Source organism: Oncorhynchus clarkii, chromosome 5, assembly GCF_045791955.1.
Source record: "Oncorhynchus clarkii lewisi isolate Uvic-CL-2024 chromosome 5, UVic_Ocla_1.0, whole genome shotgun sequence".
NCBI classification, from domain to species: domain Eukaryota; kingdom Metazoa; phylum Chordata; class Actinopteri; order Salmoniformes; family Salmonidae; genus Oncorhynchus; species Oncorhynchus clarkii.
The window spans coordinates 81511435-81535377 of record NC_092151.1 but is presented as its reverse complement, the minus strand read 5'-3'; the positions used below and the strand labels follow the sequence as shown (position 1 = coordinate 81535377).

At 45.1% G+C, this 23943-nt stretch overlaps 1 protein-coding gene across 3 annotated transcripts; it reads left to right on the top strand.

The window, feature by feature from the left end:
* Positions 1-357: 357 nt before the first annotated feature.
* On the top strand, positions 358-21255 carry LOC139409441 (terminal uridylyltransferase 4-like). 3 transcript variants are annotated; one of them, XM_071154602.1, is made up of 29 exons: positions 358-448; positions 1340-1932; positions 2113-2273; positions 3626-3742; positions 4072-4249; positions 4553-4641; positions 6995-7046; positions 7367-7436; positions 7700-7826; positions 8147-8266; positions 8439-8624; positions 8972-9146; positions 11523-12079; positions 12219-12369; positions 12580-12666; positions 12779-12882; positions 12997-13054; positions 13184-13287; positions 13457-13660; positions 13805-13882; positions 14049-14226; positions 14311-14358; positions 14643-14725; positions 14932-15068; positions 15325-15485; positions 17050-17147; positions 17352-17958; positions 18291-18467; positions 20696-21255. In XM_071154602.1, exons 2-29 carry the CDS (start codon positions 1431-1433, stop codon positions 20782-20784), a joined length of 4698 nt encoding a protein of 1565 aa, XP_071010703.1. In that variant the 5' UTR covers positions 358-448; positions 1340-1430; the 3' UTR covers positions 20785-21255. The 3 variants fall into 3 exon arrangements, with proteins under 3 accessions (XP_071010703.1, XP_071010702.1, XP_071010704.1); XM_071154601.1 differs by having other exon boundaries at positions 409-606; XM_071154603.1 differs by having other exon boundaries at positions 409-606; positions 14932-15047; positions 20696-21253.
* The last annotated feature ends 2688 nt before the right edge of the window (positions 21256-23943 follow it).

The following is a 23943-nucleotide window of genomic DNA, read 5'->3' as shown; positions in this document are numbered from 1 at the left end:
TTGGCTATTTTCTATCAATAAGACTTTAATGAATACAACCCACTGTAAATGGTTCAGTGACCCCATCGCTCCAAATACTTTTGTATTTCTTGGCAATTTTCTATGAATTTAAATTTACTTTACATTAAAAGTACTTACTTAAAATGTCAATGGCTTTCATCCCATAATGCTTTCATGAATACAACTAGAGAGGAAGCGCAGATAGATATAGATATTCATGGCATGAGGCTGGCAGCATACCATCTATCTCCGTGGAGATTACTGGCGGTTGACTACAACCCTCATCGAATATTCAAAAAAGTATTACAATAATGAGATGTATGCACCAATCCAAAGAAAGATAGGCGGGAGGAAGCCAGCCCGAGGTGCCGACTCCCATTGTTAGGGCGGTTAGACAAGTTTCTTGTCAGTATATCCATATTCTTTGATACACCTACGTTCAATAAAGGTACCCACAATGCCCTATGCAAGAATTAACATGGCGTCTATGGTGCTGTTTTGATCATTACCGCAATGGTTTTGATCCGTGAATGAAAACAACAAAATACTGAGCAGGAAGATTAAGGGAAATTAGACGTATTTTAGAGCTAAAATCTGCATGTTACAGTAAGGCATTGTATATTATTTTTCATGTTCTGGTGCTTTTGTCGTGTGTCAGTTTTATAGGGTCGGGTGGCTAGTCAAACACTTATAGAAAGGCTTACCAGCCGCTGGCCAGCTAGCGGATAGATGGCTAACTTGCTAGCTAGCCATTTATCAGGTACTTCGATTTACGAGGTGGCTAGTTAGCTACCGTTAGCAAATGCAAACATTTGTCAGGTAGCTAACAAGTCTGCTCTAGCTGCACGGTATTTATTTGTCTAGCTGTTATTTTAAATGTCACTTGCCCCGTTTGTTTCCATCTGCAGTGTGTCTCGCTACGCGAGAAGGCCCTTGCAGTATATTGTGGGTTGGTTTCGTTTCATAACAAACACAAGTGCTTCAGCCTAGGTTTTTTCTCAGCTAGCCACTCTTCGTTATATCGTAATAATGTATATTTGCAATAAAATTCGCAAGTTATATTACTACCCTTTATGCACCAGTCTAACTACTGTAACCCATATGTAACTATATATATATATATATATAACTAGGATGTACTTGTTTTGATCAGGCCTTTGTGGCTTCATTGCAAGCTAAATGTTTTGCCACTGGCTACTTTCTCAGTTCATCCTAGCAGATGCAGAATTAGTTCAATATGCTATGTTTTGATAGTATTAAGTGTCTGAATAGTTTAGGCTATTGTTCTTTTAAGATAAATGTAAGTAATGCCAAAAATGTCTGACTTTCATCTCTTCAGATTTTCATTGGACTAGCTGCCTCCCCATCCTCAATACAGAGTAGTAGTTAGTTCTCTTCAGCCCGGGTGAGGGAGAGGACTGGATTGTGGCATGGAGGAATCAAAAAGCCCCCTAAAATTAATCAAGCCCTCACGCAATGAGGACAGGGGAGCCACAGCTCCATCCTCCACCAGCTCCAGGTCCCTGAAAGAGACTCCAGTGACACAGAGAGAGGGGTCTGGCCCCAAGCCTGCCACTGCCTGCCGGAGCAAGGAGAACATCACCACAGCCAGGGAGGACCATAAGGACCAAGGCAGTAACCGTGGGACAGGCAGAGCCTCCACGGCCAGCCCTCAGGACCCAGGGAGAGGGAAGCCTCGCAGGCTGACTGGGAGGACCAGCTCTGGGGAGAGGAGGAAGGGGAAGGTGGGACTGGGAGGCCAGCAGCAGGCTTGGCAGGGGGGTGATGCTAGGCCCATGGTGGCTACAGACAGGAGTCCGGCTGGTGGAGGGAGAGACACAGGGGCAGGTACGGTGGCCACCTCATCTGACGAAGTCCTTACTGCACAGACCAAGACCCCCAAGATGGGGCCGTTGAAGGAGAAGTCACCTGGTGCGTTATTCTATACTTTAGCTACATAACTGTTTAATGTTTGAGCCATTTGCTGCTATAATATGTCTGTGTTAGAGTCCTGTTGCAGTTTTTTGTTTGTTATATAAAAACTTCCTGGTCATAACATTTGTTATCTACATGCTGACTGTAAGTGAAGAGTTGGTTTGTCTGTGTTTTCAGGCGTGAAGGCCGTTGCTGTGTTGGAGACAGGGCAACCTGCTGTGGAGGGGTCAGCGGTCGATGAGAAGGGTCATGGGAGGAACATGACCTCTGAGCAAAAGCTGGGTCTCAGACAGGCTGAAGATCGCCTCTACAGAGACTACATACACAGACTGGTCAAGGTGAGGCGAGAACATAAGTTACTTCAGTTTATCAGTTGTCTGTATTTACAGTGCCTTCAGAAAGTATTAACACCCCTTAATTTTTTCCACATTTTGTTACAAATTGGGATTAAAATGGATTTAATTGTCTTTTTTTTGTCAATGATGTGCACAAAATACTCATGTCAAAGTGGAAGAAAAAATGTAACATGTTTTAAAGATGAGTAAATGCTAATAATCCGTGATTAGATAAGTATTGAACCCCCTAAGTCAATAGATGTTGGAATCACCTTTGGCAGCGATTACAGCTGTGAGTCTTTCTGGGTAAGTCTCTAAGAGCTTCACACACCTGGATTGTTTAAACACTTCAAGCTCTGTTGAGTTGGTTGTTGATCATTGCTAGAAAGCCATTTTAGCCTTGCCATAGATTTTCAAGCAGATGTAAATGAGAACTTGTTCTCAACTAGCCTACCTGGTTAAATAAAGGTAAAATAAAAATTTCAAAACTGTAACTAGGCCACTCAGGAACATTCACTGTCATCTTTTTGTAAGCTAAGCAACTCCAATATATTTGACCTTGAGTTTTCAGTTATTATCCTGCTGAAATGTGAATTTGTCCGCTAGTGTCTGTTGGAAAGTGGACTGACCCATGTTTTCCTCTAGGATTTTTCCTGTGCTTAGCTCTTCTATTTATTTTTATCCTAAAAAAAACTCCCTAGTCCATGCAGGTGACAAGCATATCCATAACGTGATGCAGCCACCACCATGCTTGAAAATATGAAGACTGGTACTCGGTGATGTGTTGGGTTTTCCCCATACATAATGCTTTGTATTTAGGACAAAAAGTTTGCAGTGTAACTTTAGTGCCATATTGCAAACAGGATGCATGCTTCGGAATATTTTTCTCATTCTTTTCATACTTATTGAGTCAATACATTTCAGCTTTGAGTTTATTAATTTGTAAACAGTTATTTGAAGAAATCCACTTTGATTATTGTGGGATATTGTGTATAGATCAGTGGCACAAAATCTCAATTAAATCCATTTTAAATTCTGATTATAACGCAACAAAATGTGGAAAAAGTCAAGGTGTGAATACTTCCTGAAGCCACTGTGTTGTCTGTAACAGTTGACTGGAATTTGTGGACACAACTTTACATTTTAAGGCAACTTCTTAGGTCAGATGTCTTATCAACTTGTTGTTTGTTGCTGAGAACCCTCCACCAGGAATAACAATGTTAATAGTCAACAGTTCAACACATCGCTGACGGGTTTAAAAAAATAATAATAATTTGCATGTGTACAGTGAGGGGCACTATCAGTGACTGGTCTCTCACATATATAATTGGTTTCACTGCTTTCTGTCTCTACAGCCGTCTCCAGAGTACCCTAACTTCCAGTACCTATGCAAGCTATGTTCAATACACATAGAGAACATACAGGGGGCACACAAACACATCAAGGAAAAGAGACACAAGAAGAGCATCATGGTGAGAGAAAAAGTTAGCAACTTTTATTTATTTTGTCATAATTGTCATGTTCTCCAACAACTGATGTGTACTGTAACTTGAAAGAAAATCCTAGGTTGTTATTTCCACCTTTGTTATTTCAGAAGTGGAAATGGTTAATTGAGGTGGAGCTTATTGGTGTATCTGTATACATTCTTACTATTTTGCTGTTTCCTAAGGCTACGTCGGCCATTTTGTATCTCCCCCAAATCCCAAATTCTGTCCACATTCTCTCCAATCGATTAGACGGTGGCATTAGAGGGGATTTGGATTCACCCTGCCTTTGTCCCTCTCACCTGTGTTGTGTTTAGGAGAAGCAGGAGGAGAACGAGCTGCGTGCGCTGCCTGCCCCCTCCCCAGCCCAGATCAGAGCCGTGGACGCAGCCGTCCTTCAGGTCACCCAACAACATGGTATCTCTGACCAGGACTTCCTGATGCGAAAGGAAGTGGTCACCAGGATGGAGCTCATCATCCAGCAGCACCTCTCAGGTAACCAAGTATTTCTATCCTCCCGTCTCCTTCCTGTCATCTAGACTGTTCATATGCCATGTCTAGATGGTTGAAAGTAGCTCATTGTAAGTATCGGCTTACAGGAGTGGCAAAGGTTCCCAGGGTGGCAATAAACAAATAAAATGCAATAGTAGGGAAATGGTATGAATGACATCCTGTTGAATGTATGGCATGAATAGAATACTGTTTAATGTATGGTATGAATAAATCCCTGGTTAATGTATGGTATCAATAGATCCCTGGTTAATGAATGGCTTTTGTTGCCGTTATTTTTCTTTTCAGTTTGCGCCCTCCGCCTCTACGGCTCCTGTCTCACCCGATTTGCCTTCAAGACAAGTGACATCAACATTGACGTCACCTACCCCTCCACTGTAAGTCTTGTCTGTTTCTTAACTTCTTATGGGCAGGTGGGACGGTAGCGTTCCACCTGGCCAACATCTGGTGAAATTGCAGAGCGCAAAATTAAAATTACAGAAATATAAATATTTAACATTCATGAAAATACAAGTGTTTTACATCAAAATAAAGCTTAATTTCTTGTTAATCCAGCCACTGTCATATTTCAAAAAGGCTTTACTGCAAAAGCACACCATGCGATTATCTGAGGACAGCTCCCCGCATACAAAAGCATGAAAAACATTTTTCAACCAGGCAGGTGCGCCACGAAAGTCAGAAATAGCAATATAATAAATACCTTACCTTTTTAAGTTTTTCTTCTGTTGGCACTCCAAAAGGTCCCAGCTACATCACAAATGGTCATTTTGTTCGATTAAGTCATTCTTTATATCCATAAAAACTCAGTTTAGCTGGCGTGCTTCATTCAATAATCCACCGGTTTCCCTCCTTCAAAATCAATCCCAAACGTTACCAATAAATTTATCCAAACAAGTCAAACAATGTTTATAATCAAACCTCAGGTAACCTAATACGTAAATAAATGATACAATTTAAGACGGAGAATAGTATATTCATTACCGGAAATAAATAACAAAGAACGCGCTTTCATCCACGCGCATGGAAACACTACAGCCAAAATGGGAGCCACTTAGAAAAACCACAACTTCTAGCTCATTTTTCAAAAAGCCAGCCTGAAACTCTTTCTAAAGACTGTTGACATCTGGTGGAAGCCCTAGGAACTGCAATCTGGGAGGATTTCGCCTCATAATAAACATGACAGCAATTGAAAACAGTGGTAGGCTGAAATGTTTTTTTGGGGGGGGATGGTTTGTCCTCTGGGTTTTGCCTGCCATATCATATTATACTCAGACATTATTTTAACAGTTTTAGAAACTTTAGAGTTTTCTATCCAAATCTACCAATTATATGTATGTCCTAGCTTCTGGGCCTGAGTAACAGGCAGTTAACTTTGGGCACGCTTTTCATCCAGACGTGAAAATACTGCCCCCTACCCAAGAGGTTAACAACTCACTAATGCAAATTATAATTACGCAATTGCCAGTTTATTTGCTACACCACCCTGTTCACGAAAATGGTTTGCTCCTACAGACAGTAAGTCACGTGGCCTTGGCTTGCTATATAAAGCAGGCAGACAGGCATCCAGTTACTGTTCGATTGAACATTAGTGGACAAAACAAGTGACCTTTGAGTGTGGTATGATCATCTGTGCCAGGCGTGCCGGTTCCAGTGTCTCAAACGTCCTCCTGGACTTTTCACGCATGACAGTGTCTAGGGTTTACCGAGAATGGTGCGACAAACAAGAAACATCTTGTCAGTAGCAGTCTTGTGGGTGAAAACAGCTTGTTGATGAGAGGTCAAAGGCGAGTCATGCAAGGTAACAGTCGGGCCACAAATGGCGCAGAACGGCATCTCGGAATGCACAACTCGTCGGTCCTGGTCAGGGATGGGCTATTGCAGCAGACGACCACACCGGGTTCCACTCCTATCAGCTAAAAACAAGAAGAAGCGGCTCCGGGGGGCATGCAATCACCAACACTGGACAATTGAGGAGTGGAGAAACAGTGCCTTGTCCGACGAATCCCGGTTCCTGAGTCAGGATTGTCGAAATCAGCATGAGACCATGACCCCATCCTGCCTGGTGTCAACGGTACAGGCTGGTGGTGGTGCTGTAATGGTGTGTGGAATGTTTTTTCCTGACACACGTTAGGTCCCTTGATACCAATTGAGCAATGATTCAATGGCCCGTAGAATTCAGGCTGTTCTGGAAGCAAAGGTGTGTCCGACCCAGTACTTGGCCACTGAGTGTAAATTGGCCACTGAGTGTAAATGCGAAGTGTGCAGGTGTTAAATGCAATGTGGGTGCAAGTCAAATGATTTTAAGATCAGTGGTAATCAACATAGGAAACAGGAAGGAGGTTATTCAAGACTATTGGGACACAGCCTTGATTTGCATTATTGCCTTATTGTCAGTCTGTATCGGATGATCTCTGATCTCTTTCACCTTGATTGTCTTCGATATGAATTAACTGATTGGGTATATTTATCAGTTGGAGGGATCCAAGAACCAGTGAATGATTGGACTCCTAGACAGGACACTAAAACAGGACTCAAATGAACTGTGGACTGAATATGATTTGCCTCCACTCCTGTTAGGTCTTTGGGTTCTAGGCTGGGGCCACAGTTAAAGCACTTTGACTGCTGCTGATGATGCATAAACTGCTTTATGAAGACATGTGATTGAATTTAATGTGATAAATGTTGATGCCTTGACTCTTAATAATAAATGTCATGTTTTTGTCTCTCTAGATGACTCAACCAGATGTGCTGATACAAGTATTGGAAATCGTGAAGAACAGTGGTGTGCTAAACACACACACACACACACACACGCACACACACACGCAGTGTTGAGAGAGACTGTAAATTCAGCATAAGAAGCTATATTGAGTTATTTGTTAGCTTGGAGAGCTCATATTAACCACCTCGAATGACGGTTATGAGAAAATAAAATTAATAGAAATCCGAACTAATGCACAGTAGTTTTAATACAAACACCTTTGGTAAATTAGATTGTTTAATCCTTTTCAGGTGTTAAGCTATGTAAATTAGGTAGCCAGCCAGGAGATAATTGTGTTGGGTTTGGGAGCAGTCAAAGAATGTTGGCTTTTCTTTTTCCAGCTCAATATTCTGAGGTTGAGTCTGACTTTCACGCCAAAGTTCCGGTAGTGTTTTGCAGAGATGTCAACAGGTCAGTGGAAGGTTAATTCTACTGTTTTCTATGAGCTCTACTGTTATCCATTTACAACCTACTTTTGTGAAATATCCTCTGAGTTAGTTGTTCCTGGGTGCATTTTTAATTCCTGGGTACAGCGTAGCAAAACATTTCGCAACAAAATAAAAATGAGAGTTCCTTATTGGACAAGTTCAGGTAACCCATCTCTGCTTCAGTCCGTTTTCTTCCGTTTGGTGTCTAATGAATACAACCCTGATCAGTGTTTTGTATCTCCACAGTGGGTTGATGTGCAAGGTGAGTGCAGGTAATGATGTGGCCTGCCTCACCACAAACCACCTGGCTGCCCTAGCTAGACTGGAACCCAGACTGGTGCCTCTGGTCCTGGCCTTCCGCCTCTGGGCTAAGGTAAGGCTGGTCTAGGGAAAATAGTATTTTATGGATACCAGCATATGATATAAATAGCATCTGTCTAGTTGACACTAGTGCTTTTAGTGGAAATAGCAAATGTAACTAAATGTATTGGCATTTGGCATTGATGACTGAACTAGCATTTATGTGTAGAGTGGATTTCATTGTAAATTATTTGGTTGCTTTACCTAACTTAGCATATTGTCGCTTTAGTGGTTTTGATGACAACGACAGCCCCTGACCAGAGAGAATGTGTTCTTAATGACTTACCTGATTTAAATAAAGACTATCGTTTGTGTGCTTGTTTGTCCCTCTAGTTGTGCCACATTGACTGCCAGGCAGAAGGGGGAATCCCGTCCTACTCCTTCTCCCTCATGGTCATCTTCTTCCTCCAACAACGCAGAGAGCCCATCCTTCCTGTCTACTTCGGCTACTGGGTAGGTGACACCACACAAAGGTCGATATTTTATTAAAATAGTCACCACTATTGCTGCACACATTTGAACTGATTCATTTTCTTTCAGGTCATATTTTTTTTGCTTTTGTATAAGATGTTTTTACTGTGCTTGTTTTTGTTAATGCTGTTTATAACTTTGTGGTTGATTTCAGATCGAAGGTTTTGATGTCAAGGCTGTGGATGAGTACCATCTGACAGGGATAGAGATGGATATATTTGTGGGGTGGGAGCACCGGCCCCCCAGTACAGAGGGACGGGGGGACGGCAGGGGGGAAGGAGGGAAGGTCAAGCCTGAGCAGAAGAAACCAGCTCTGAAGAACCAGCATACAGAGGGAATGGTGAGTACTCTCGACAAGGCTTTCATTTTCTTTTTCAAATAAAGTTTTTTCATTCAAGAAATGATATGACTGCACATTGTAATATGTTTCTGTTCTGCAGTGCTAAAAGCAGAGTTCTTCAAAGGACTGAGTGTATCCCCTTTTTTCAGGAGGGCTACAAAGCATTGTATGACTGTGTTAGCTAGACTGATTACTCACCATATTTCTTACACCAGTCCATTTCCTTTTTTATCAATGCCACCTATGGCGTTGAGTGCCTCTGTTTTTCTTTGTGGTTACTGTCCATGTAGTCTTAGGCTTAGTTCATATGTCCCATCTCACTCTGTTCTCGCTCTGCTCCCTCTCAGACGCGCCTGGCCCTGGACCTGGGTAAGGGGGTGTCCCTGGGCCAGCTGTGGCTGGAGCTGCTTCGGTTCTACACTCTGGAGTTCGCCCTGGAGGAACGCATCATCAGCATCCGCCTCAAAGAGCTCCTCTCCAGAGAGATGAAGAACTGGCCCCGACGAAGGCTGGCCATCGAGGGTAAGACTGAGGGAGAGAGACCACTAAACAGACAGGCTGGCCATCGAGCGAGAGACTACTGAACAGACAGGCTGGTGAGGGAGACGGACCACTGAACAGACAGGCTGGAGAGGGAGACGGACCACTGAACAGACAGGCTGGAGAGGGAGACGGACCACTGAACAGACAGGCTGGGGAGGGAGAGGGTGACGGACCACTGAACAGACAGGCTGGGGAGGGAGAGGGAGACGGACCACTGAACAGACAGGCTGGGGAGGGAGAGGGTGACGGACCACTGAACAGACAGGCTGGGGAGGGAGAGGGAGACGGACCACTGAACAGACAGGCTGGGGAGGGAGAGGGAGACGGACCACTGAACAGACAGGCTGGGGAGGGAGAGGGAGACGGACCACTGAACAGACAGGCTGGGGAGGGAGAGGGAGACGGACCACTGAACAGACAGGCTGGGGAGGGAGAGGGAGACGGACCAAAGAACAGACAGGCTGGGGAGGGAGAGGGAGACGGACCACTGAACAGACAGGCTGGGGAGGGAGAGGGTGACGGACCACTGAACAGGCAGGCTGGCCATCGAGGGAGAGACTACTGAACAGACAGGCTGGAGAGGGAGACGGACCACTGAACAGACAGGCTGGGGAGGGAGAGGGAGACGGACCACTGAACAGACAGCCTGGGGAGGGAGAGGGAGACGGACCACTGAACAGACAGGCTGGGGAGGGAGAGGGTGACGGACCACTGAACAGACAGGCTGGGGAGGGAGGGACCACTGAACAGACAGGCTGGGGAGGGAGACGGACCACTGAACAGACAGGCTGGGGAGGGAGAGGGTGACGGACCACTGAACAGACAGGCTGGGAAGGGAGAGGGAGACGGACCACTGAACAGACAGGCTGGGGAGGGAGATGGAGACGGACCACTGAACAGACAGGCTGGGGAGGGAGATGGAGACGGACCACTGAACAGACAGGCTGGGGAGGGAGAGAGAGACGGACCACTGAACAGACAGGCTGGAGAGAGAGACGGACCACTGAACAGACAGGCTGGGGAGGGAGAGAGAGACGGACCACTGAACAGACAGGCTGGGGAGGGAGAGGGAGACGGACCACTGAACAGACAGGCTGGGGAGGGAGAGAGAGACGGACCACTGAACAGACAGGCTGGGGAGGGAGAGGGTGACGGACCACTGAACAGACAGGCTGGGGAGGGAGAGGGTGACGGACCACTGAACAGACAGGCTGGGGAGGGAGAGGGAGACGGACCACTGAACAGACAGGCTGGGGAGGGAGAGGGAGACGGACCACTGAACAGACAGGCTGGGGAGGGAGAGGGAGACGGACCACTGAACAGACAGGCTGGGGAGGGAGAGGGTGACGGACCACTGAACAGACAGGCTGGAGAGGGTGACGGACCACTGAACAGACAGGCTGGGGAGGGAGAGGGAGACGGACCACTGAACAGACAGGCTGGAGAGGGAGAGGGAGACGGACCACTGAACAGACAGGCTGGGGAGGGAGACGGACCACTGAACAGACAGACAGGCTGGAGAGGGAGACGGACTACTGAACAGACAGGCTGGGGAGGGAGAGGGTGACGGACCACTGAACAGACAGACAGGCTGGGGAGGGAGAGGGAGACGGACTACTGAACAGACAGGCTGGGGAGGGAGAGGGAGACGGACCACTAAACAGACAGGCTGGGGACGGAGAGGGAGACGGACCACTGAACAGACAGGCTGGGGAGGGAGAGGGTGACGGGCCACTGAACAGACAGGCGGGCCATCAAGGGTGAGGGAGAGAGACCACTGAACAGACAGGCTGGAGAGGGAGATGGACCACTGAACAGACAGGCTGGGGAGGGAGAGGGTGACGGACCACTGAACAGACAGGCGGGCCATCAAGGGTGATTGAGAGAGACCACTGAACAGGATATTCAGAGTTGAAACATACAGAATGTTGCAGATAGAAATGTAATGAATAGAGCTGACATGATCAATCAATTATGGCATAATGGGTGGACCGGCAACCATTGTGAGTGTACCCATAGGAGCAAAGCAGGAAGTGTACCTATCAATTTGTGCTGGGATTTGTTGATTCAACTCAAATGTCATTACAAACAACACATACAATTGCATGAACCACATCAGTTAACATCATTTCAATGAACTTTCTACTTTACTATGGAAATTATTGCATCACAATACTAGACAGCCATTGCGAGTGTACCCATGAGTTTACCTGTTAAATTGCCTAGGTATGAATAGCTTAAAGTAATGTGGTGGAGTCAGAATCAACGTTTTTTTTCATGGCTAGTTATTTTAGTCAGTTTCTACACACCACTGCTCTACCACCTTTAAACTTATCCTCCTCTATTTCTTCTCAGATCCGTTTGCCCTGAAGAGGAATGTTGCCCGCAGCCTGAACAGTCAGATGGTCTTTGAGTACGTCCAGGAGCGCTTTCGCACTGCCTACAAATACTTTGCCTGCCCGCAGAGCAAGGACAGGGACACAGGAGGGCGCCAGAGAGGCAAGAAGACATGCAAACATGGCGACATGAAACCGGAGGAAGGAGAAGAGGTGGCTGAGAAGAGTGGAGGTGGAGTGCGCAATGGGAAGCAAGGGAACAGTCTGAGCTCTGAGACAGGACAGAAGGAGGATGATGAGGTTGAAAGTGATGAAGAGGATGGAGCAGAGCGGGCATTAAACGCTGGCCTTATGGACTTGGTCCTCGGTGAGGGGGACAGTTCTACAGATGGGACTGGAGCTGAGCCTTCCGCTACCCTGGAGTATTCTTCCGCCTCCCCCTCGCCCCAGAACGGCCTGCTGGACAGTGATGAAGAGGGGGAAGAGGAAGTTAAGCCTGTGTTTAAGATGCAGGGACATATTGCACCAGAGGACCTGCATTATATATTTGACAGGATGATCTTCACAGGAGGAAAGGTACCTGTACAAAATGCTTTTTTGATTGTTTTGAATTGGATAATGAAAATTCTAGACTTGCTTTGACAGAAGTTTAGTGTAAATTCCAGAATTAAGTTCACAGGCTTTGCTTAATTATCTTTATTTATCTTCTCTGCAGCCTCCTACAGTCGTGTGCAGCATCTGCAAGAGAGATGGCCATCTGAAGGACGATTGTCCTGAGGACTTCAAGAAGATCGAGCTCAAACCGCTGCCTCCCATGACCGATCGCTTCAGAGACATCCTGGATGGCCTTTGTAGACTCTGCTACCGTAAGTCATTTGCTGCTTAACATCATTCTGCTGTCTTGGAAGGAGTTTGTTTGAGTGATTATGTCCAGATTTTGTCAAAGCAGATCTTCTATATTATGGAGCTAAGACATGTCTTGAACACTACACTGGTAAAACCTGTATATATAGACTTCACATGCACAAATAGGAATACTCAAACACGTTAAATATACTTGTTCTGATTGTTTGTAGATGAGCTGTCCCCCTCTCTTGGAGAGCAGCAGAAGAGAGAGCAGGTCATGGGTAGTCTGGAGAGGTTTATACGAAAGGAATACAATGGTACGTGCACAACTGAATTGCATATGTAACAGCAGTTCACAAGAATATGGAACTTACTATTCTGTGTAGTACCACCTCGGTATTATAAAACATCTATGATATCATCACACAGACGAGGCCCAGCTGTGTTTGTTTGGCTCCTCCAAGAACGGCTTTGGTTTCCGTGACAGTGACCTGGACATCTGCATGACCTTGGAGGGCCACGACACCGGAGAGGTACGTGGGCTCACTGTGATTGGTGTCCATTTTGAATATTGAAACTCATTCCCGCAGGTCTTTGTCTCCCCAGTCATTCTGAGATGTATATCTGTCTATCCCTCTACTCAACAGAAGTTGAACTGCAAAGAGATCATCGAAGACCTAGCCAAGGTGCTAAAGAAACACGCAGGTAAAAGAGGTTCTTTCATAGCACATTACATTGACCCCTTTCAGGATGCGTGGTTTGACTACTTGTTATGAATGCAGACTGTCATATTTTGTGACTTGGTGATTGATGACCTGTGTTTTCCTCTGTCAGGTCTGAGGAACATCCTGCCTATTACGACAGCCAAAGTGCCTATTGTGAAGTTTGAACACAGACCGAGCGGACTGGAGGCAGACATCAGCCTCTACAATACGCTAGTGAGTAAATGGAGATCATTACTTAACGTTACAGATAGCCATAACAAGGACTGGTAAGGGACAGAGTACTATCATTGGGTAACATGTCATTTGTAAGCTAAGTTGCTGTGTAATCAGTGATTGTGTACTATCCATCTGTATGGATTCATTGGTGTCGCTCCTCTTTCAGGCTCAACACAACACCAGAATGCTGGCTACCTACGCGGCTCTAGACCCGCGTGTGCAGTTCCTGGGATACACCATGAAGGTGTTTGCAAAGCGCTGCGACATAGGTGACGCGTCCAGAGGAAGCCTGTCATCCTATGCATACATCCTCATGGTGCTCTACTTCCTGCAGCAGAGAAAGCCCCCCGTCATCCCTGTTCTCCAAGAGGTACTGTTCACTTACCCTCTGCTAACCCTTGTTACAGGTCCATCCTGTTATAGCCAGTCAGTGTGGATGTAGCTGACACCAACAGAACCCACTCAGTCTTTGTAAAAGCTTTAGGAAATAACCCAATGTCCACCTGTTCCTTAGATCTTTGACGGACATACTGTACCACAGAGGATGGTGGATGGTTGGAATGCCTTCTTCTGTGATGACCTCGAGGAACTGGTGAGTTAAGTCATCAACGCAACTGAATGTAGCAAATCCTACACATACCTGCCTCTCCTAAATGATGACCTTGAATACGTTTGTTGTTTTGCTTACTAGTCATTGTAGTCTAAAGCGTTCTATTAAAGAGTTCTGATAAAGCTCGCTCCCTTGTCCTCCCTCATAGCGTCGTCATCTGCCAGAGCTGCAGCAAAACCGTGAGTCTGTGGGGGAGCTGTGGCTGGGCCTGCTCAGGTTCTACACCGAGGAGTTTGACTTTAAGGAGCATGTCATTAGCATCCGCCAGAGGAAACGACTCACCACCTTCGAGAAGCAGTGGACCTCCAAGTGCATCGCTATTGAAGGTAGTGAAACGTTCCTTCTCACTCACATGGTTGTGATGATGAAAGGACCGATTGATCACTGGTTACTTTTTGTTTGTTCCTTAGATCCCTTTGACTTGAATCACAATCTTGGTGCTGGAGTTTCTCGCAAAAGTAAGTGAACTATGTTTCAGGAACTTCCAATAAATTCCCTAGTTTACCCGAAATCCTGGTTGGAGGTTGTCAGGAGATAATGAGCAGGAAATCCGGAATACGCCATCCAGGATTTCTGGAAAATGACAGAATTTATTAAGAGTAAGGTGGCAAAACTCTCAAGTTATCCTTATCAGGCCAAGTATGTATCATCTACCACAGTATTTCAGTGATTATGGTCTGTGCTCCCTGTAGTAGTTCAGTGATCATGGTCCCCAACACACCCCTTCTCTGTCTCTCCTTAGTGACTAACTTCATCATGAAGGCCTTTATCAACGGCAGGAAGCTGTTTGGTACTCCCTTCTACCCCCAGCCTGGCTTGGAGGCGGTACGGCACACACTAGATACAGGGCTGTATTCAGAGTGCTGATATAGGATCATTTTTGCCTTTTTTAAATGATGATGAACAAGAGGGGGACCTGATCCAAGATCCGCACTCTGAAACCCGTTGTAATTATGGGCATTGTCGCCCGGGCTGTACACTGTTGATGTCAAATTATTCCATTGTCTAACATTGTTTCTTCTGTGGTGCAGTACTACTTCTTTGACTCCAAGGTGCTAACGGACGGGGAGCTGGCACCTAATGACAGGTGCTGTCGGGTCTGTGGCAAGATCGGCCATTATATGAAGGACTGCCCCAAGAGACGCAGGTACACTGGGAGAGAACATCAGTGAGTTTCTTTTGGAACTAGCGTGTGTGTGTGTGTGACAGACCTGGGTTCAAATACTATTTGAAATAATTCCAGGTGGGAGGGCTTTGCACTTTTGAGACTTTTTGTTGCATTGGTTCTGTTGGAAGACGAGCTCAATCAAGCACAGATACAGTATTTGAAATGATTTATAATAGTATTTGAACCTATGTCAAGTGGTGGCTGCATGTTTGAGTGAGCTAATCCTCTGCTTCTGTGTGCGTGTCTGTCTGAACAGGGGGATGAGGAAGAAGGAGAACGAGAAAGAGGAGGATGTGAAGGAGGGAGACGATCATGAGCTGCGGGAGCGTCGCTGTTTCCAGTGTGGTGACATGGGTCACGTACGGAGGGACTGCCAAGAGTACCGTCATCTTAGACAGAGAGCCGCAGTGGGACTAGGTACACACACACACACCTGATCGAGGGTGTATCCACTGGAAGAAATTTGTCCAATAGAAACTCCTGTTTTCGTTGCCAAACCGTTTTCTGTTTGGAGTAAACTGTTTCCGTTGCAAAGGGTTTTGCAACTGTTTGCTATTGTCTTGGTCTAATAATTACACCTCTGGGGTGAATTCATTACGTAAACGGTCTACCATTTGAGAAGCAAACAGAGCAAAACAAGAGTTTCATTTGGACAAATTCAGGTAGGAATGTAACGATTCACCGATACGCATCGGTCCCCAATTCAAATGTTTAAGATACAAGTGTATCAGTCTGCGGACCCTAAACCGATCCAATTGTAGCATGCATCAGTCAGAGGTCATTTAGGTTGTCATCTGTGCGCTGATTTACTCGAATAAAAGTAAGCTACTGGAGAGACAACTGGCTGTTGGCCTCCCTGCTGAACAGGGCTTAAAATGGAGTTTATTTTGATTGTTCAGGTTCACCATCAGCAATATTTTTGATAGTTTTGCTTCGAACAATCAGTGTAAAGTTAATTATTTCATAACGAGGACGGCAATCACTTTTTAAAAATATATATTTTTTACCCCGTTTGCTCCCCAATTCCGTGGTCTCCAATTAGTAGTTAGTCTTGTCTCATCGCTGCAACTCCCATATGGACTCAGGAGAGGCGAAGGTCGAGAGCCGTACGTCCTCCGAAACCTAACCAAGCCCCACTGCTTCTTGACACAATGCCCACTTAACCGGGAAGCCAGCCACACCAATGTGTCGGAGGAAACACCGTACACCTGGCGACCGTGTCAGTGTGCATGCGCTCGGCCTGCTACAGGAGTCGCTAGTGCGCGATGGGACAAGAACATCCCTACCGGCCAAACCCTAACCCGGACGACGCTGGGCCAATTGTGCGCCGCCCCATGGGTCTTCCGGTCGCGGGTGGCTGTGACAGCCTGGATTCGAACCCAGAATCTAGTGGCACAGCTAGCATTGCGATGCAGTGACTTAGACCACTGCTCCACTCGAGAGGCCAGCAATCACTTTTGCGAGTCGCACTGCATGGCCAAAACTAGAGACGACGAGAAGATCAATCTGTAAAAACGGTTAAAACCCATTTGATTTTGAGATGGGAGTGAAATCCAAAGTTGTGCTATATATTCATTGGGTATGTCAGAGCTCATTTGTAAATGATAAATATTAAAAGCTCAAACATGAATCTGCAAAAAATAACAAGCTCAGACAGATCCAGTTCCAAGAGTCCCAGCTCATGAGCTCCATCAGCAGCAGATTTTTAATATAGAATGGAAAATGAATGTGTTTGTGCAACAAATGTTAGTGTATCGAATCGTATTGCACCGAATCGCATCGATTTGTTCTGTATTCAAACCGAATGGCACCGAATCGTTTCAAACTAAAACTTATCGTTCCTGTATTGTACAGGAGCCCATGTACAGTATGTAATTGTTGATTTAAAGACCTGTGTTTTGTCATGACTACTACCTCCCAGCAGAGGACAGCAGTGGCTCGATGACTGAGTGATGTAATGGTTTGCTTCCGTTTCCTCCAGTTCCCCACATGGTGCAAGCCATGGTGAGCTCCCAGTCCATCCCCATCCCCCAGCCTCCACAGGACCGCCCCGGACGCACCAGACAACCCTCCGAATGTGTGAGTACAACTCGGTGTTGTCTCTCTCCCTGAGCCACCCTAACCATGTTCAAACATGCTACAGCTAGCTTCTTTATCTATCAGTACAGACCTCTATGTATGGTGATGCCTTTTAATTGATTTCTCTCTTTCCCTTCCTGTATTTTTTCCTTCCTGACTTTCCCTCTACATCCTTACCCTGCTGTCCCCCGCCCCCCTCCTCAGTCTGATTCCCACCAGACTCCGCCCTACTCCCCCCAGCCCAACCTGTTCTCCCAGGGTTCCAGCCAATCCTCCAGCTCCCCCCAATCCTCCTCCTCCATGACCTCCGCTGGAGTGGGACCCCCTAAGCAGCCCCAACACCCCCAGGTTCCCCTCTCTCTCTTCGGCTTCCCTCCCTCACACCCGGGCCAGTACCACCACTCGGCAGCTCTCACTGCTCTGGGACTGCTGCCTTCCCACCACAACCAGCACCAGTCACATCAGTCCCAGGGGCACCAGGTTCATCACCAACACCACCACCCCTCCAACTCCTGGCCCATCCACGGCCCCATCCTCCAGACTTCCAGTGGCCCTGGTGGGCCCTCCCCGCCCGGCCTTAAATTCCCTCTGCGCCAGGCCCCTGGCCCAGGGAACGGGAACACAGGGCCAGGGGGCTCTTTGGGGGGTGGCAGCCCTAGCCCTATGAACCTAAACGACCCTAGCATCATCTTCGCCCAGCCGGCGGGGAGGCCCATAGGCCTGGGAGGAGGGCAGGGACGGGACAGGCACTGGCACAACCACCTGGCACAACAGGGGGCAATGGTGGCTAACGGCACTGTGGGGAAGTCAGGTACACACTGGGTGGCTCCGTCTCTGTCTGGGCTCTTTCTGTCTCTGCTAGTTGTCAGAACAGTCTGTCTTTGTTGGTTTGTCTGACTAACTGGTCAGATTCTGTCTGTGTCTTTAGCAGTAACTGTCTGTTTCCTTGTTAACTGTGCTGATTGTGTGGTCAGGTAAGAAACACCAGTGGTTTTGGGCTACACACTTAATTCACTGTGCACTTAAACTGGTGCTGGGTCAGAAGGATGATATCAAATTATTGTGGTTGGCTGAGCAGTTTCTTGTTTAAATTTTCCAATTACGTTTTGTGGACCAAATTTAAAGACCTCCCTTTCCCTGTAGACCCAGGCTACAAGACCCAGTTTGGGGGTGTGAGCCAGCAGGGTTCTAGGACCTGGGAGCACAGCAATGCGGCCCACTACTCCCTGTCCCCGTCCTGGCCTTACCGCATGCCACAGAACTTCATCCAGCAGGGCAACGGGGGCTACCCACAACCCGGCAAACCCTTCATGTCCCAAGGTAAGAGGCTCTGCGATAGAGAGATGCGAATTAGAGGTCTTCACGGTTTCAACAGACCCGAAATTCCGAGGTCTCACCCAGGACCCAATCGTGTCCTGGCCCTAAAATCTGACTTTTGGCTCGGATCTGGGTCGGGTCTGACACAATTGCCACGGGTACCAGGTATGTGCAATTAAAATGTATTAGCGATTGGTCCCGATTTGGACCCGTCTTCTGTTAATTACCCTTGTCTACTGTTGATCGTGAAGATTGAGTCATTTTTCATTGAAGTATAACGAAAGTTAGAGGAGAAAGAGAAAAGAGAAAAGAAGTCGACAAGGGGAACGTCCTCAGGGACAAGTTGTGATATTGTAGTTGACAAAGATGAGAAAAATGTTGGCACAGCCAAATGGACTGTGCAATTCGCTATCCAGGTTTGATGCATATTTCTACCTTATTTATTTTCATTTATCGTCCAGTCCATTATTGTTTATTTATTACTATTGTAGGCCTATTTTAATTATCTAAACCAGTTCTTTTAAATTACCAATGCAAAAAGTGTTTCATTTTGTTGAACATTTTTTGTCAACGAAAACGTATCTATATTTTTGTGCCATGTATTTAGTTTAAGGCTAAAAGTAGGCCTGTTGTAAAAGAAATAGCATTAACCTATTACTGTCATTTGTTGGGTAGGCCTGCGGTAGGCAGTCACCTTTGTTGGTATTGAATTTATTGCGGCAATATTCGTATTTTCCCGGTGAACAGTGACTGACTTTTGATATTACCCTAATAAAGTTAAGCAACTTTTGTGATCGTTTGGTGTGGTATGCCTATTCGGCTTAGGTACTGCAGACCTATGAAGGCAGTGCACACCGAGAGTTGAACTTGAGGTGAGGAAGAATGTTTTATGCCTACCTGAGTTACACCTTTAATCTAACAATATAATGCTTATCTTTATAAAAAAATATTTTGATAGAAAATGTACAAATAAAGCTACTGCGTCTGCCTGTATCTGTTTATCAATCTGACAAGGATTTAAAAGATGTCGGGAACATGGCGCTGGAGTATTGCCAAATCTCCCCCTCAGAATCCCCTCCCCCCCTTCGCGTTCTTCATTGCTGCGACTTGCTTGCTAGTTGAGATTTCTGCTCTTCACTCCTTTGTCAGTTTAGCCTACATTCACTGATCTTAGTAGCAGAACGCATTTTTGTCTGCAGTTTTCGGTTTGGCTATTTGTTTCAAGTGTATGTGGCGGTTCTAGCTTGTATAGCGCCCTGGGCGAACCCCCCCTTCAGCGCACACACCCGGGGGCGCCCCGTGCTACCCCCCGGCAAGATGCCGCCATGGGCGGCTGCCCTTGTCGCGTACCTAAATCCGCTACTGATTTTTGTATTGGTCTATAAATAAATCCCTTTGCCAGAATGCTTCATCTCTCCCATGTCTTATTCAACTAGTATTTTTGAAAGTCTATGGATAATAATTCAGCTGTAGTTGTTCTGAAAGGTTTATTGCTTGCCAACATTTTACTCCCTCCATGTTTAATAAAACACACATGCATTAATTATTCATTTTTGGTTGCCTATCCTGACTTGAAGTTCTACAGAAATGATTTGACACTAGCCACAAAATTAAGGAAATTAGAAGAGGGGGGGGGGGGTCCTGGCAGGGGGGAGATTTTCGGCACAACACCGGCATACCTATCTTTTCTGTTCTAGGGCTAGGCCTAAGCTCGTCTTTTTTTAAATATAAAAAAAATAAATGAATGTAATTTTGTATTAGCAAAGTATAGTCCATACGCTACACGTCGAAACACAACTAATCGTTTTTAAAAATAATTTGTTATAGGCAGTTTTTAAGGACACGCAACTGTAGTTAATTTGGCCAACATTGCTAGTTTATTGATGGCGCTGGCAGCGCCCAATTGGATATTTTAAATTGCTTTCTTTAGAATCTGAACGGGTGTCTCGGAACCTGAACAAGCATGGGTCTGTTTGAGTCAGTTTCAAACTGTCCTTTTCGGAACGGGTCGGTCTGTCCTTGAGTCCGTTCAGAACGGGTGTCCGTTTAAAAAATACAATTAATTATTGCATATCTGGTGGGGTGGGAAAGCCACGGATCCACCTCTCATTTAGTATAGTTTGTAATACTTCATTGATTGGTCTACTCTAAATAATTCTCCCCTTCGATTTTTCAAAAATGCCCCTACTGTAGTTAACTTTACTTCCTTCTTTGTCTTGGCCCCGCCCCAGGTTCTGTGGTGCACCCCAATCAGCATTTCCCGCTCCTCCCCCACGGACGACATCACGTCAACCTCAACTACATCCAGCAGAAGAAATGAATTGTGAACTCTGCTCCCATAGCATCTTCTTTCATTTAGGCGTTATGGTCCTTCACCCTGACAAAACAAAAACTATATAATCTTAACTTTGCATCATCTGGTCACAATACTTTTTTAAATGAATTTTATCATTTTTGTACAGTTTTTACATGTTTTGTCTCATTACATTGACTTGTAATACAAATGTAAAATATTTTAATACCCCCATTTCTGAAGGGGTCCAAAAAGTGTTTTATTTTGTGTAAAGGAGGTAAAAATGATCCTTTATTTTTATTAGCTGTGTTCATACTTTGCTTGCTTAAGGATAAAAGCTTTGAATAGACATTTGTTCAAACAAAAAACAACATTTTAACATGCCCACTCCTATCAGATAATTATGTAGTGCCAAAAAGACCTATAGTAAGGGGAAAAAATAAGAAAACAATAAGAAAAAAACAAAGCCATAAAAAATAAATAAAGTTAAATCAAACATTTTGTTTTTGGTGACATTATTTGTTGACTGCAGACAATTTCTGTAAGTTTCCTAGGCATCTTAACTCTTTTCCTGTTCTAAAAGTATTTCCAATAGAGATTCTTAATCAGTTTTTATATATTTTTAATTGCATGCCCTGATATAGCCTGGTCAGGACCGCAAACCGGCCGCTCTACATACAATTCAGTATAGTATCAATACACATAATTTATGATCGGTGAGTTTTATGATTTTACTCATTGTATGAGTACAGATGTTTACAATCCAGCTTTAGTAATAATGTCCAGAACTGCAGTTGCTCTACTACTAGAGCATGAGTTTAATCAGCAGGACATGGACTCTATCGACTTTTATAGCAAAGTCCCTGTACTATTATTATTCATATTGTTCATTGATAGTAAACTTTACTTTGTTTCACGGATTTCTGTTATTACATAATGGTAGTGGTTGTGTCACCAAAGTGAACCTTTTCCTAGAAAAGCCCCTGCGCTGTATTTACTCAGAACCAAACTGGCCTTAATGCTGGAGGGATCAGCTGAACTTTTCCAGTAAGGAACTCTTGTTTTCGTTGCAAACGTTTTGCAACAGTTTCCTATGGTATGCACTAATGAATACACCCCTGGCATGTGTTTTTCTCAATGTTCAATGGCAGGAGCTGTCACACCAGTCTAGCAGTATAAACAAGCTCTTGTAGTGTATTGTCCTGCACTGATGGAAACCCTCTGAACTGAGCTTGGGCTCTCCCTCAAGGCAGTAGAAGTAGTCTGTACAGTCAGCTAGGACTTCTCCTATTTGCCTCAGGAAATAATAACCACCTATATTTCACTGCCAATTTAGTGTTCGTTCCCTTCCATATATTGTAGGGTTTCATAGTCTAAATCAAACAATCTTTTATTTATCTCCTCTGTAAACACTCGCATCCTTGTGGGTGAGGGTCAAGTAATAGTGGATACAAATACAAATTGTAATAAAAATTAATCGGGACAAACTATTACTATAGTAATAGCTTAAACTATTTAATCTTGCATGGCACAAGACTTGGAACTGGAAATCACGCAATTCTATGATCAGTGTGGGCAATTAGGTTATTTTTATTATAACACGTGTAATTTAGGTAGCAGCACCAAACATCGCCAAACTGCCTAAATTAAACTTGCTATAGTGCAAGTTGTATATGTACTGCAATGCATACGTTTGACTACATGCAGAAGACCCAATGTCACTTTGAATGCACTATGGGATATGCAAAACACAAATGTTCAATTTACACTAGTATAATACTTAATTTATTTTTATTTTATTTCACCTTTTATTTAACCAGGTAGGCCAGTTGAGAAAAAGTTCTCATTTACAGCTGCGACCTGGCCAAGATAAAGCAAAGCAGCGGGACATCAACAACAACACAGAGTTGCACATAAACAAACTTAGTCAACAACACAATATAAAAATCTATGAACAGTGTGTGCAAATGTAGAAGATTAGGGAGGTAAGGCAATAAATAAGCCATAGAGGTGAAATTTGCTGCAGGGGATGCTGAGCTGTTGGTAGGGGTAGCCAGGTGGAAAGCATGGCCGGCCGTAGAAAAATGCTTATTGAAATGCTCAATTATAGTGGATTTATCGGTGGTGAAAGTGTTTCCTTGCCTCACTGCAGTGGGCAGCTGGAAGGAGGTGCTCTTATTCTCCATCGACCTTAGTGTCCCAGAACATTTTGGAGTTTGTGCTACAGGATGCAAATTTCTGTTAGGAAAGCAAAGGCTAGCTTTTTCAAACTGCCTGTGTATATTGGTTCTAACTTCCCTGAAAAGTTGCATGTCGCGGGGGCTATTCAATGCTAGTGCAGTACGCCACAGGATGTTTTTGTTCTGGTCAAGGGCAGTCAGGTCTGGAGTGAACCAAGGGCTATATCTGTTCCTGGTTCTACATTTTTTTGAATGGGGCAAGCTTATTTAAGATGGCGAGGAAAGCACTTTTTAAAGAATAACCAGGAATTCTCTACTAACAGGATGAGGTCAATATCCTTCCAGGATACCCGGGCCAGGTCGATTAGAAAGGCCTGCTCGCTGAAGTGTTTTAGGGAGCGTTTGACTGCAGACCCATTTCAGACGCAGGCAATGAGGCAGTGATCACTGAGCTTCTGGTTGAAGACAGCAGAGGGTTATTTGGAGGGCAGGTTGGTTAGGATGATATCTATGAGGGTGCCTGTGTTTACGGATTTGGAGTTGTATCTGGTGGATTCATTGATCATTTGTTCGAGATTGAGGACATCAAGCTTAGATTGTAGGATGACCGGGGTGTTAAGCATGTCCCAGTTTAGGTCACCTAACAGCACAAGCTCTGAAGATAGATGGGGGGCAATCAATTCACATATGGTGTCCAGGGCACAGCTGGGGGCAGAAGGTGGTCTATAGCAAGTGGCAATGGTGAGAGACTTGTTTCCGGAAAGGTGAGCTTCTACTTTTTTAAAATTCAAATTGTTTGGGCACAGACATGAATAGCCTGCAGAGTTCTGTCTTACTATCTCTGCAGTAGATTGCAACACCGCATCCTTTGGCAGTTCTATCTTGTCGGAAAATGTTATAGTTGGGGATGGAAATTTCAGGGTTTTTGGTGGCCTTCCTAAGCCAGGATTCAGACACGGCTAGGACATCCGGGTTTGCAGACTGTGCTAAAGCAGTGAATAAAACA

Coding starts and splice junctions, on each gene's coding strand:
- LOC139409441 (XM_071154602.1), top strand. CDS start 1,431: ATGGAGGAATCAAAAAGCCCCCTAAAATTAATCAAGCCCTCACGCAAT. Junction 8,267..8,438: donor CTGTCTACTTCGGCTACTGG/GTAGGTGACACC, acceptor GGTTGATTTCAG/ATCGAAGGTTTTGATGTCAA. Junction 15,069..15,324: donor TACACTGGGAGAGAACATCA/GTGAGTTTCTTT, acceptor CTGTCTGAACAG/GGGGATGAGGAAGAAGGAGA.